We start from the raw sequence: 12,561 nt of genomic DNA, 5'->3' as shown, positions 1-12,561 counted from the left end.
TACTGCTCCACACACACAGAGAGAGGTGTAGTTACTGCTCCACACAGAGAGAGGTGTAGTTACTGCTCCACACAGAGAGAGGTGTAGTTACTGCTCCACACACAGAGAGAGGTGTAGTTACTGCTCCACACACACAGAGAGAGGTGTAGTTACTGCTCCACACAGAGAGAGAGGTGTAGTTACTGCTCCACACACAGAGAGAGGTGTAGTTACTGCTCCACACACAGAGAGAGGTGTAGTTACTGCTCCACACACAGAGAGAGAGAGGTGTAGTTACTGCTCCACACACAGAGAGAGGTGTAGTTACTGCTCCACACACAGAGAGAGAGGTGTAGTTACTGCTCCACACAGAGAGAGAGGTGTAGTTACTGCTCCACACAGAGAGAGAGAGGTGTAGTTACTGCTCCACACACACAGAGAGAGGTGGAGTTACTGCTCCACACACACAGAGAGAGGTGTAGTTACTGCTCCACACAGAGAGAGGTGTAGTTACTGCTCCACACAGAGAGAGAGGTGTAGTTACTGCTCCACACAGAGAGAGGTGTAGTTACTGCTCCACACAGAGAGAGGTGTAGTTACTGCTCCACACAGAGAGAGAGGTGTAGTTACTGCTCCACACAGAGAGAGGTGTAGTTACTGCTCCACACAGAGAGAGGTGTAGTTACTGCTCCACACAGAGAGAGAGAGAGAGGTGTAGTTACTGCTCCACACAGAGACACAATGCCGTATCGCATGAGATCCGGTGTTCGGGCTCGAGGCGAGGGCAGAGCAGGGTTGATTCGAGACGCAGGTTCTGAGCGCTGTTGTGTTCCGCTCCCCGCAGGTACCAAGGACATGAGCAGGAACAGGTACAAGCTGTTCCTCGAGTGCACGCTCATTCTCACCTCCGTGGTTCCACCCGAGCTCCCCATAGAGCTCTCGCTGGCCGTCAACACCTCCCTCATCGCTCTGGCCAAACTATGTGAGTCTATATCTACTAAATGTGTATGAATATATACCCATAAACCGTTTTTTTTGTCGTTATACAGTACAAGTACAGTACAACAAAAAGAAGTTTGGCATCCGACCAGAGTGCAAATGTAACTGTAAAGTGTAATAGTAATATACAGTGTACATGTGATTAAACTGGGTATAAATTCAATGTATAAATGAGTACTACTGAGTAATGGTGCTAATCAGATGTATGTACAGAGTTGTAGTATTAAAATGTACAGTGATACAGGTATAAAGACACTATGGTAGTAAGTCATACTGGCCAGTAGCTTAACTACGGTAGTAAGAGTAGGTAAGAGATATGTACAGAGTTGTAGTATTAATACATACAGTGATACAGGTGTAAAGATACTATGCTAGTAAGTCATACTGGCCAGCAGCGTATCTGATATCGTGGGGCAGATACCTTGTTGAAATATGGTAACTGCTATCTGGATAATTTCCCACAAATCCTGAAACCCAATACCAAGGATCAGGTGTTCTGTGTCTGAAACCAAAGCAGCAAATACTAGATTCTCAACATTTCTTTTGGACACAAAAGATTCAATGGAGGTAATGGATTCCAACACCCTTGTTTTTGTCTAGTGACTCCAAACAAATGGTCTCTGAGTATTATTATATTATATAATATACATATAATATATAGTAAAAATATAATATATAGACATTAAAAAAAAATATATATATATTGGATCTGTACTCACAGTTGGACCTATCAGTTTGTCCGTGTCCTTATTTGTCTCTGTGTGTGTGTGTGTGTGTGTGTGTGTGTGTGTGTGTGTCTGTGTGCGCAATTTGAGCATGTAGTACATATACTGGAGCGACAGTAGAGAGTGCAGTCCATTTACCATATAGATGGATAACAATTAGGGATGTCCGATATTATAGGCCGATATTGGCATTAAAATGTGATATCGGTATCGGTTTAAAAAAGAGAAAAATTCTTTTTTATTTTCATTAGTTTACATTTATTTAACCTTTGTTTACCCAGGCAAGCAAGTAAGAACAAATTCTGATTTTATTTATTGTCAAAAGTATGCATAATGTTGTGTTAATTCCACGACAAGAGATATGTAATGTTAATTACCTGAAATTATTCCGTTTTGGGGGGGCCTGCATATATATCAGTATCGGTTGATATCGGTATCGGAAATTAAGCCAATTAAAAAAGCCAATATCGAACATCCCTAATAACGATGCCAAGTGATGAACGATAACAAGCTTTTGTAAAAGCGCTGCTGTAAAGATGTGTTCCGTGTTCCCCGTGGTTCTCTGCAGACGTGTTCTGCACGGAGCCCTTCAGGATCCCGTTCGCAGGGAAGGTGGAGGTGTGCTGCTTCGACAAGACGGGCACCCTGACCAGTGACAGCCTGGTGGTGCGAGGCGTGGCAGGCCTCAGGTACACCTACGTTTACATACTTTACATTTACTGATCATTACTACTGAAACTTCAATTATTTGCTGATAATTACTACTTGTAACTGAGGGGTACAATTCCCTGACTGTATTGATAAGTATGGTATTATTAAACCACTACCTCTTGTACTTTAACTTCTGGCCATCCAGTACATGATATAGATATGATGAACACTTTCCCACCTGATGAAACGAAGTCCACACAAATGTACAAATCGAATATTTTATATAGCAAAGGGTATATACAACGTTCACTTGATGACATTTATGATTTGAAATGCACTTGTATGGCAAATGAGTATTCGTAGGTAAATCAACATTGAATGTCCAATCTCTGGTTACGCAGGGAGTAAGTATACAACCCGGTTCTTTAGGGAACTATAGCGATGGTACTTAAATGATTATAGCTGGATACACTAAGGGGGGGGGGGGGGGGTCCCGCTGGTTGTAAGACAGTAGGAGGGGGGGGTTAGAAGAGCCGCTGGCGGTATCCCATCTGGCCGACGATTTCTTGGGAGAATTCAAAGTCTTGAACACGGTGCCCACAGTAATCCAATGTACAGGTCTCCTCGTCCTGGCCCGGAGCTCCTCGGATGCAAGCACCACTAGTGGTCTGCCCAGCCTGGTTAAGACTCCAGATAACGTCAGGAACGATGGGGGTGCTGCTCACTTTATAACTCTAACCGAACGATGCACCATACATAATAGACTATTATTAGCTTAATAGAAATACGTCCAACTCGACGGTATAGTGCCAACTATGACAATTCAACTATTAATCCACACGATATCTCAATGCCTATTCTGAGGCCAAGTAGGCCTTACTGCACCACACGTGCGTCGTGGGTGAGGCTTCGCGTCTGTTACTCGGTTGGAGGGTAAAGAACTAATGGACTAAAAGAAAGTTCTACTTTACTTGCGCCATATATATATGCGCTGTGAACAAATAGTACCATTCGTATTTCGCCAGACTTATTCCTACGCGGAACCGGGCTTGCCACGACATGTTGGGCGGCACGATTGAACTTGAACCTAGGGGTATGGCTGCTGGCGCCAGGTTCTCTCTGATCCTTCACAACAGCCGCCCCCTAATTAGTCCCACCTAATTAGCTAAGCAGAGACAGATTAACCGCACTGTCTACCACTCAAGGTCCTCTGTAAGTGTCAGTCAACTCACAAAGTCATGGGGTCATGGTCATCATCGATAGTATCTGGGAGTCGGGGCAGTTCTATTAGCCTCGCCACGGGTCGTGTGTAAGTGCGCCCTTGGACGAGTACTTCAGCTGCTCGGACCTTGCCATCGGCACCGGTGATCACTTTGCTTACGCGGCCAGCCGGCCACATAGCTCTGGGTAGTGACTGGTCGATAATCATGACGACTGTTCCTTCTGTCAAATTGTCTCTCTCTTTTACCCACTTCTGGCGGGTCTGTAGAGACGGTAGGTAGTGGAGTAGGAAGCTGCTCCAAAACTTGTCAGCTAGTACTTGACTGTACCTCCACATTCTTCGGCCGTTCGCTTCTTCAGGCCTGTACATTGTCTGGGGTAGCGCGGGGTCCAGCCGCCCCATTAAGAGTGTGTTGGGGGTGACTGGGTCGACATCTGCTACATCACTGGAGACGTAACCGAGGGGTTTTGAGTTCAATACTCCCTCGATCTCCGTGAGGACTGTCATTAGGACTTCCTCCGCCACAGTCTGGACCCCAAGCACGGCGTACAGGGCTGTCTTTATAGAACGTACTTCTCGTTCCCAGGTTCCACCGAAGTGGGGTGCGTTCGGGGGATTAAACTGGAAGTCAATCTGGGATGGAGCTAGGTGGGTCTTAAGTTCTGGGCCCATAGCTTGGAAGCTCTCTCTCGGCTCCCTTTCTCCGCCTTTGAAGTTTGTCCGGTGATCAGACAACAATGTAGACGGTTTTCCTTTCCGTGATGTGAATCTTCGGAAGGCCATAAGGAATGAGTCTGTGCTCATGGTCGGAAGGAGCTCGATATGTATCGCTCTGGTGGTCATGCATTTGAATACAATACCCCACCGCTTCTCGGTTCCTCTTCCTCTCTTTATATACAACGGGCCAAAACAGTCCATGCCTGTGGAGTGGAATGGCTTGTCGCCGAGTCGGAGGCGACAGGGGGGTAAGTCAGCCATCCGTGGTATGCTGGGCTGCGCGCGCCACTTTCGGCAGTCTAGACAGGTTCGCTGGAAGCGTCGCACCGCTTCTCTTCCTTGAAGTATCCAATAGCGACGTCTGATCTCCGCGAAGACTCTCTCTGCTCCTGCGTGGTGTACATCCTCGTCGTATTTCTTTATGATCAGCTCTGTGACCTTGTGTCGGCTGTTCAAGACTATCGGGTACTTAATGTCATCCGGTAGATCGGGGGCTCTCCGCAGGCGACCACCCACTCTGATGAGATTATGGGCGTCACTCTCGGGTGCCAGGTGGAGCAGTCTGCTGTCTGATGGGACGGGCTTTCCTCCCTGTAGACAGTCTAGCTCATCGGGGAACGAGTCTCTCTGGGCTCGTTGTAGTAGAAGAAGTTCTGCTTCTTCGTAGTCAGCTGCTGAAATGTCAGTGGTGGACTGAATCTCTGGGTGGTGCCACAGGAATGTCTTTTGCTGCGCACTCTCTAGGGTAATGCAGTCATCTATGTTGGGGTCTGTGGAGGCGACTGTGCTCAGTCCACAGAACATAGGTTTCTTGTTCTCAGCCTCCTCGTTACTTGCTTCCCGTGGGGTGGGCGTAGGCCACTCTTCTTCCGGGAGCTTGAGGAATTCTGGTCCGTCACTGTAGATGTTGCGATGGGTGAGGTCATCCAGAGACATTCCCCGGGTGATGACGTCAGCTGGGTTGTGTTTGGTGTCCACATACCGCCAGCTCGCTGCTTCTGTTAACTCTTGAATCTCGGTGACTCTGACTCCCACGAAGACTTTGTATCTGCATGAATCAGACTTGATCCATGTGAGTACTGTCGTGGAATCTGACCACAAGATTGTTCTGTGCACCGGAATGGTGAGTTCACGTTGGATTAACGTGGCTAGATGCGCTCCTGCTAGGGCTGCGCAGAGCTCTAGACGCGGGATAGATTGTTGCTTTCGTGGGGCTATTCTTGAGCGAGCCAGGATGAAAGCAGTGTGTATCTTTCCTCCCTTCTCTTGGGCACGCAAGTAGGCCACCGATCCATATGCTACTTCGGAGGCGTCGCTGAAGACGTGTAGATCAATCTTGCATGTCTCTGGCCTCACTGTGGATGGGAAGTAGCTGCGGCGTATATTGACGCCTGGGAGTGAGCGGAGTTCCGTCTCCCACTCTCTCCATGTTGAGGCAAGGTGTGCGGGTATGGGGTCGTCCCAGCCCTGGTCCTTGTCCCATAGTGCTCGTACAATCATCTTTGCCCTGGTGGTGTAAGGTAGAATACATCCCAACGGGTCATATTGTCTGGCGAGTGTTCTGTACACACTCCGTCTGGTGGTCGGTGTCGCCGTCGACCTTCCCTGCTCTGGAGTCAGGGGTTTGTGTCTATAGTGGAGCGAGTCTGTTTTGAAGCGCCAGACTAGTCCTAGTGTCATTTCTTGGGCTTCTCCTGGGATGGTCGCCATCCAGGTCTCGCTGCTGGCAGCCTTGTCCGCGGGGGAGAGGCTGCGCAATACGTGCGGGTCACTGCTGGCCCACTGCCTGAGATCAAAGCCGCCTTTGATCAGGGAGGCGCGTAGCTTGATTAGGAGAGCCTCGGCTTCTTCTTGAGTCGAAACGCTTTGTAAACAGTTGTCCACGTAGAAACTGTTCTTCACACTGTGTCGGACCTCCTCATCTGCTGCTGGGTCCTCTGCGACGTGTTTCTGTAGTGCAAATGTAGCACAGCACGGGCTGCATGTGGTTCCGAAGGGGAGTACTTCCCACTGGTAGATGGCTGGGTTCTCATCTCCGATCCTCTCCCTCCATAGGAACCGCAGCAGGGGCTTGTCCTCCTCCACTAGTCTCACCTGCAGGAACATCCCTTTGATATCCCCGCTGATAGCCACCTTGTCCTGGCGGAAGCGCAGTAGCACGCCTAGTAGGGAGGGGCCGAGTGTGGGGCCGGGCAAGAGCTCTTTATTCAGATTCTGGGATCCGATCTGGTAGCTGCAGTTAAACACAATGCGATCCTTGCCGTTGTGGTGGACCTTGTGATGCGGCACGTACCATGATTCGGTCGTCTGATCGGCCTCTTTAATGTCAATCTTTGTCACGTGTCCCGCTGTGATTAGCTTCTCAATCTCAGCGCGGTACACACCCTCTTGAGCGGGGTCTTTGGCTAGGCGCCGCTCCGTGTTCAATAGATAGCGCTCCGTGGCGTCTTTCTTTGCGTGAAAGGTGGGCATTCCCTCTCGCCTCAGGAGTGGAGTTGCGTATCTCATCACTCCGCCGACTGTGACTCTCTTTGTCCCTTGCTCGAGTAGGTTGATGGCGTAAATGTCTTCTTTAGAACGAATATCTTTCTTTTCGTTCTTAAAGGGCATTGTCTCTAGTGTCCATAGCCTCTCGACATGCTGCAGGAGAGTGGTGTCTTCTTCTGTCGTTCTGGAGTGGAGGCAGCTAGTGGCTGCTGTTCGGTTGAGAGATTTAGCGAGGGGGCCTTGTAGTGTCCACCCTAGGCGGGTCTCGACTGCTGCAGGACAGCCTCGGGGTCCTGTATGGACCCGGTCAATCGGGACTATGAGTTCTGCATGGTCGGAGCCTATCAGCAGGGTCGGGGTAGCGCCGTCTATGAGCGGGATAGGTAGTTGTCGCAGGTGCACATATTTATCCATCAACTTGGCGATAGGGTAGGTGTACTGCGATAGTCCTATTTCTTGGCTGGTGAAAGCATTTGTAATCCTATACCGTCGCTCTGGCTGCCCGTTTGCTGCGATAGTGAAGGAGACATTCTCGCCCTTTATCGTCTTTAAATCTCTTCTTGTCCGAATCGTCATTTCGTTCTCGCTCCCCCGCAGTCCCAGCTGGGCCGCAGCGGACGCGAGCAGAAGGGTCTTCTCTGACCCGTCATCAAGGACGGCGTAAGTGTCCATGACTTTATCTTGGTAGCTCAATGTCACACGGACTACCTTTAAGAGCACTTGGGCGCCGCTGCTGCTGGCGGGGTCAATGTACATGACACTTGCCTTGGTGCCGCTCGATGGTGCAGGTGAAGGTCGTCTTCTGTTACTGTCGTGTAGTATATCTAGATGGGCTCCGTCGCACCGACTGCACCTTTTCTTTAGGCGGCATCCGGCTGCCATGTGACTGCGCGCACATCGGTAACAGCGCCTGTTGGACTTTATCCATTGACTCACTTCTTCTGCATTCATCTTTGTGAACAGGTCACATTGTGACAGCCAGTGTTCTTTCTCACAGTAGGGGCACACCATCTTCCACTTCTCTTTTCTCGAGGGGGTACTGTGGCTCTTACTGCTCGGTACTGACTCTGATTGGTGCATGACAGTCACCGATCTTCTTCCATCATTTATTCTCCTGGGTCCCTCTCTGGAGCTTGGCGTGCTCCGCCCGAACGTATCCAGTCGTAAGCTGCTGACTTCTCTCGCCAGGAAGTCGGCTAGATCAAGGAGGGATGGTTCGGGGCCGTTAGGATCCCGGTAGTCCCTCTGCCGCCTAAAACGCTCTTGTCTTGCGGGTGGCAGCTTCTCCAAAATCCTCTCGACGTTAGAGTTGGCGTATAGCTCATGCATGCCCTTTTCCCGTTGCGCTCCCAGCATCCCTACCAGGGACTGCACTTTGATTGACAGGTCGTCTAATGAGCGATTGTCTGTTGCTGGGGGTAGGCGATCAATATGCCTTATCTCTTGGATTACGTAATCCCATATACGTCCATATCTCTGGTCCAGCGCTGCTAGGGCCGCGGTCAGGGGAGGAAACAACTTTTTGGCTTACCAGCCAACTGGCGGGTATCTGATTTTTTTTACCAGCCAAATAGATTTTTTACCAGACAAAAAAAATCGCTAATTGTGATAATTACTTCTTTGTACGTCTTCGTCTAAATTGATTTTCAATCATAGTAAATTAATCACACTGTCTCTACTCTTCAAAATATTACATCATTAAATCACATATTAACATGAAAGAGGGAACTATTCTGGACTGGGTTGGGCTGAACTGGGCAGTGAAAGATGCTGGGTTGGGCTGGTCTAGGTTATACTGAATGATGAATTGAAAATAAATTGAAAATGGGGGACCCTGATGTAAACAAGACGAAAGTCATTCTCTGGTCTGCATCCCCTTAACAATTGCATGTATTGAGCCGTACTGTACTGTACCCATTCTGCAATCTGTTAAATAAAGTTTTCATTCATCACAGCTCAACTACTAGGAATGTGTGTCTGACTCTTAAGTGCAGGAAATATTCATCAGAAAGGGGGGACATGATGGAGGGAATGGAAAGAGCAGGTTTGACAGGAGCAGGGTTGAAGGGATTGATTGATTGAAAAGTTTATTAACAGATTGCAGAATGGGTACAATACAGTACAGTTCAATACATACAATTGTTAAGGGGATGCAGACCAGAGAAAGACTTTCGTCTTGTTTACATCAGGGTCCCCCATTTTCAATTCATCATAACATATTGGAGTGTGGAGGAAGTGGACAAGGCATTAAGCAAACAGGACTGAAATGGGGGACCCTGATGTAAACAAGACTAAAGTCCTTCTCTGGTCTGCATCCCCTTAACAATTGTGTGTATTGAGCTGTACTGTATTGTACCCATTCTGCAATCTGTTAATAAAGTTTTCAATCAATCAATCAATACTGGGTTGGGCAGTGAAAGAACCAAGCATTTCACTGTAATGTAATAGCTAAATAAAACAACTTGAACTTGACTTGTTACATTTGCACTCTGGTTGTATGCCAAATGTATTCTGGTTGTACTGTACTTGTGCTGTAAGATGACAATACATTGGAACCGAATCGACAACGCTAGGGGTTCAGCAGGTGTGTTCTGAATGCCAAATATGACAACATCACCGTTGTGAAGGGCATATGGGCGAGTGGTGATATGCTGGGAAACCCGGTAATAATAAAATGTCACTCGGCTGCATTTAAGCAAAGCCGCTCAGTATAGTCGTCCACTATGTTGAATGCGCGTTATGGTAGCTTGTTACATGCTAGGTAGCTAGCCGGCTAATGCTGGTTGACTTGTCATTCTCATCCGACTCGAAGGAGACGCGTCGCGTGCTGTTGTTCGCCCCCATGTCAGACCGCACCGATATCCGAAAGCGCCGACTCTATACATGCAATTATTTTCATCCACTCATGTGTTTTTGTAAGTTTGTCTACGTTGTCAAGCCGGTGACAGGAGTCTGTAGGGCCGCACGCAGTGGTCTGTCCACTTCCCCTAGATGGGCGGCATCTTCTAGAAAACGAGTGTTCATTGGAGGAGCTTAGAGCGCATCTGTACAACGATGATGTTCATTGGTTATGGTCTGATTATTATGTGGCGCAAATGGGAGGAATCAAGGGGGGAGTCAGAGTTCGGTTTGTGCCAGTGAGCGAATCAGCAGATTGCAGAATGATTTTTTTGTTTTGTTTTGTAATTACTAGTACTCGCCAGACTGGCGAGTGCTCTTCATGAATTACTCGCCAAACGTAAAAAATACTCTCAATTGGCGAGTAAAGTGGCCTAATTTCCTCCCCTGGCCGCGGTGTATGGGGTCGTAGAGGTGGCATAGGCTAGCGCTATATTGTGCGCTCGCGGTACTTTCAGGTGCTTCAGTAATATTGCATACTTGTGGCGTTCATCAGCGACATCCACCATCATTGTCTCTAAGCACATCCGGAGCTCCGTGTACTGTGCTCGATTCTCATAGGTGAAGTCTGGAAACGACGGCGTGGCAATGTATGACGCCGTGGATGGCTGATACATCGGCGAGCGTTGGGGGAGAGACCTCCTAGGCGAGTCCCCTCTTGCGCCTCTCTGTGGGCTGGTACCGACAGGGTACCATGGCCCGCTGGTCCAGGTGCTATTCCTCGGGGCTGGTCGTGCGTCATGCTCACCCGTGAATAGAGTCGGGGGTCTGTAGCACAGCGCCGCGGGGGTATAGCCTGGGCTGTACTGGACCTCCTGGTCCGGTGGAGTACTGTGCTGTCGTCGGGCTTGGTTCTCCTCCTCTCCCTCTTCTTCCTCTATCAGGTCTTCCAGATCCTGTAGTCGTTTATTCAGCTTCTCCGCAGTGTATGCCGCTCCTTCCTTGTAGCTGGGTCTCGCTTGGACCGGTCTGGGAAGGGGGTCTGCGGGGGGTATAGGCTTGGTCTGTTGGTCAAGTTCAGGGTCGCTTGCTCGGTTAGGAGACGCTGCCCTTGACTGTTGTCTCGACGAGTTCCTTGAACCCCTGGCGGAGGGAGAGGGTGTTGCCTTGAGGATCAGCTGCTCCATTAGTTGCGCTTGTAGCTTGTCGCGCTCGGCTTCGCGCTGGATGAGAGCGAGTTCGCGCTCTGCGTCTCTTTGGGCACCGGCAGCGGCACGCTGGGTGTCTGCTCGGTCTCTTGCCATATTCTCTTCCGTCTGAAGGCGTCTCATCTCCAGGCGTATGCGCTCTTCTTCGCTCCGTTGTTGCGCTTGGAGTTGTTCGCGCTCGCTAAGCGTCTGTGCTTGGAGACGATCGCGTTCACCCTGAAGTCGATCGCGTTCGGTAGAGGCTGTCAGGCTGACGAGGAACGCCTGTTGTAGCATCCTCTCCGCTTCGCTGGGGGAAGGCGGTTGTGGAGGTGAGCCGCTCCTGGGTGAGCCGCTCCTGGGTGTACTCGTTGGGGAGTCCTGGAGCTCTATTTCCTCGGCGCTCTCCTCCTCTTCTTCCGTGCAGAGTTCTCTCTCTGTAGGGTTGTCTTCCTCCCGGGGCTGGTCGGGGACTACTTCTTCGGGATTGGCGGGGGGTAAAGGCATGTCGGCTCCCTCCTGGTCCCCACCGTGAGCTTGGTCAGTTACATTAGAACCTACTAGGGCCTCTGTGGTCGGGGAAACCTGGTCGTTAAGGTCAGACATAATTTTACTTTCTACTTTTACCGCGTTTACCGTTTGTCGAAGGCTAGGTAGTTGACTGACAGCGTAATCCTCTAAGTACTGAGGTGTCTGTCGTCTGCGCCGCGGGCGTTCTACGTTAGGAGGACCGTTTCGTGGAGTGTTCATCATAGGCCATTTTAATATTAATAACACTATATTAATATTACACTAGTTACCCTCCGGCTCGAAGGACCAATTGTAACTGAGGGGTACAATTCCCTGACTGTATTGATAAGTATGGTATTATTAAACCACTACCTCTTGTACTTTAACTTCTGGCCATCCAGTACATGATATAGATATGATGAACACTTTCCCACCTGATGAAACGAAGTCCACACAAATGTACAAATCGAATATTTTATATAGCAAAGGGTATATACAACGTTCACTTGATGACATTTATGATTTGAAATGCACTTGTATGGCAAATGAGTATTCGTAGGTAAATCAACATTGAATGTCCAATCTCTGGTTACGCAGGGAGTAAGTATACAACCCGGTTCTTTAGGGAACTATAGCGATGGTACTTAAATGATTATAGCTGGATACACTAAGGGGGGGGGGGGGTCCCGCTGGTTGTAAGACAGTAGGAGGGGGGGGTTAGAAGAGCCGCTGGCGGTATCCCATCTGGCCGACGATTTCTTGGGAGAATTCAAAGTCTTGAACACGGTGCCCACAGAACCTCGGTCCGCAGATGAATACAGCTGGACCCTCTGGTGGACGGTAGCTGCCGGTCCACAACGGAGAGACGTGAGGCGACCTCACTGGTGTAGAGCGCCGTCTCACCTGGACTCCTCTCCGGGGGGTAGTTCCAACACTCAGCAGTGTTGGCCGTTATCCATGGAATAATCAAAGCACCCAAAGCATAATCCAAGCCGTGGAAGGCTCGCCGTCGTCCGGGTAAAGTAATCCAATGTACAGGTCTCCTCGTCCTGGCCCGGAGCTCCTCGGATGCAAGCACCACTAGTGGTCTGCCCAGCCTGGTTAAGACTCCAGATAACGTCAGGAACGATGGGGGTGCTGCTCACTTTATAACTCTAACCGAACGATGCACCATACATAATAGACTATTATTAGCTTAATAGAAATACGTCCAACTCGACGGTATAGTGCCAACTATGACAATTCA

General features: G+C 49.3%; 1 protein-coding gene across 2 annotated transcripts in view; it reads left to right on the top strand.

Moving 5' to 3' along the window:
* Positions 1–12,561, top strand: part of atp13a1 (ATPase 13A1) — a 47,743-nt gene that overhangs the window by 13,746 nt on the left and 21,436 nt on the right. For both annotated transcript variants that reach the window (XM_084328868.1, XM_084328867.1), the window contains exons 10-11: positions 824–961; positions 2,272–2,392. In XM_084328868.1, the coding sequence (XP_084184994.1) occupies positions 824–961; positions 2,272–2,392 (259 nt within the window). The remainder of the gene's footprint in view (positions 1–823; positions 962–2,271; positions 2,393–12,561) is intronic.

This window comes from Notolepis coatsorum, assembly GCF_963971535.1.
Source record: "Notolepis coatsorum genome assembly, chromosome: 14".
NCBI lineage: Eukaryota > Metazoa > Chordata > Actinopteri > Aulopiformes > Paralepididae > Notolepis > Notolepis coatsorum.
This window is presented reverse-complemented; position numbering and strand designations above follow the sequence as displayed.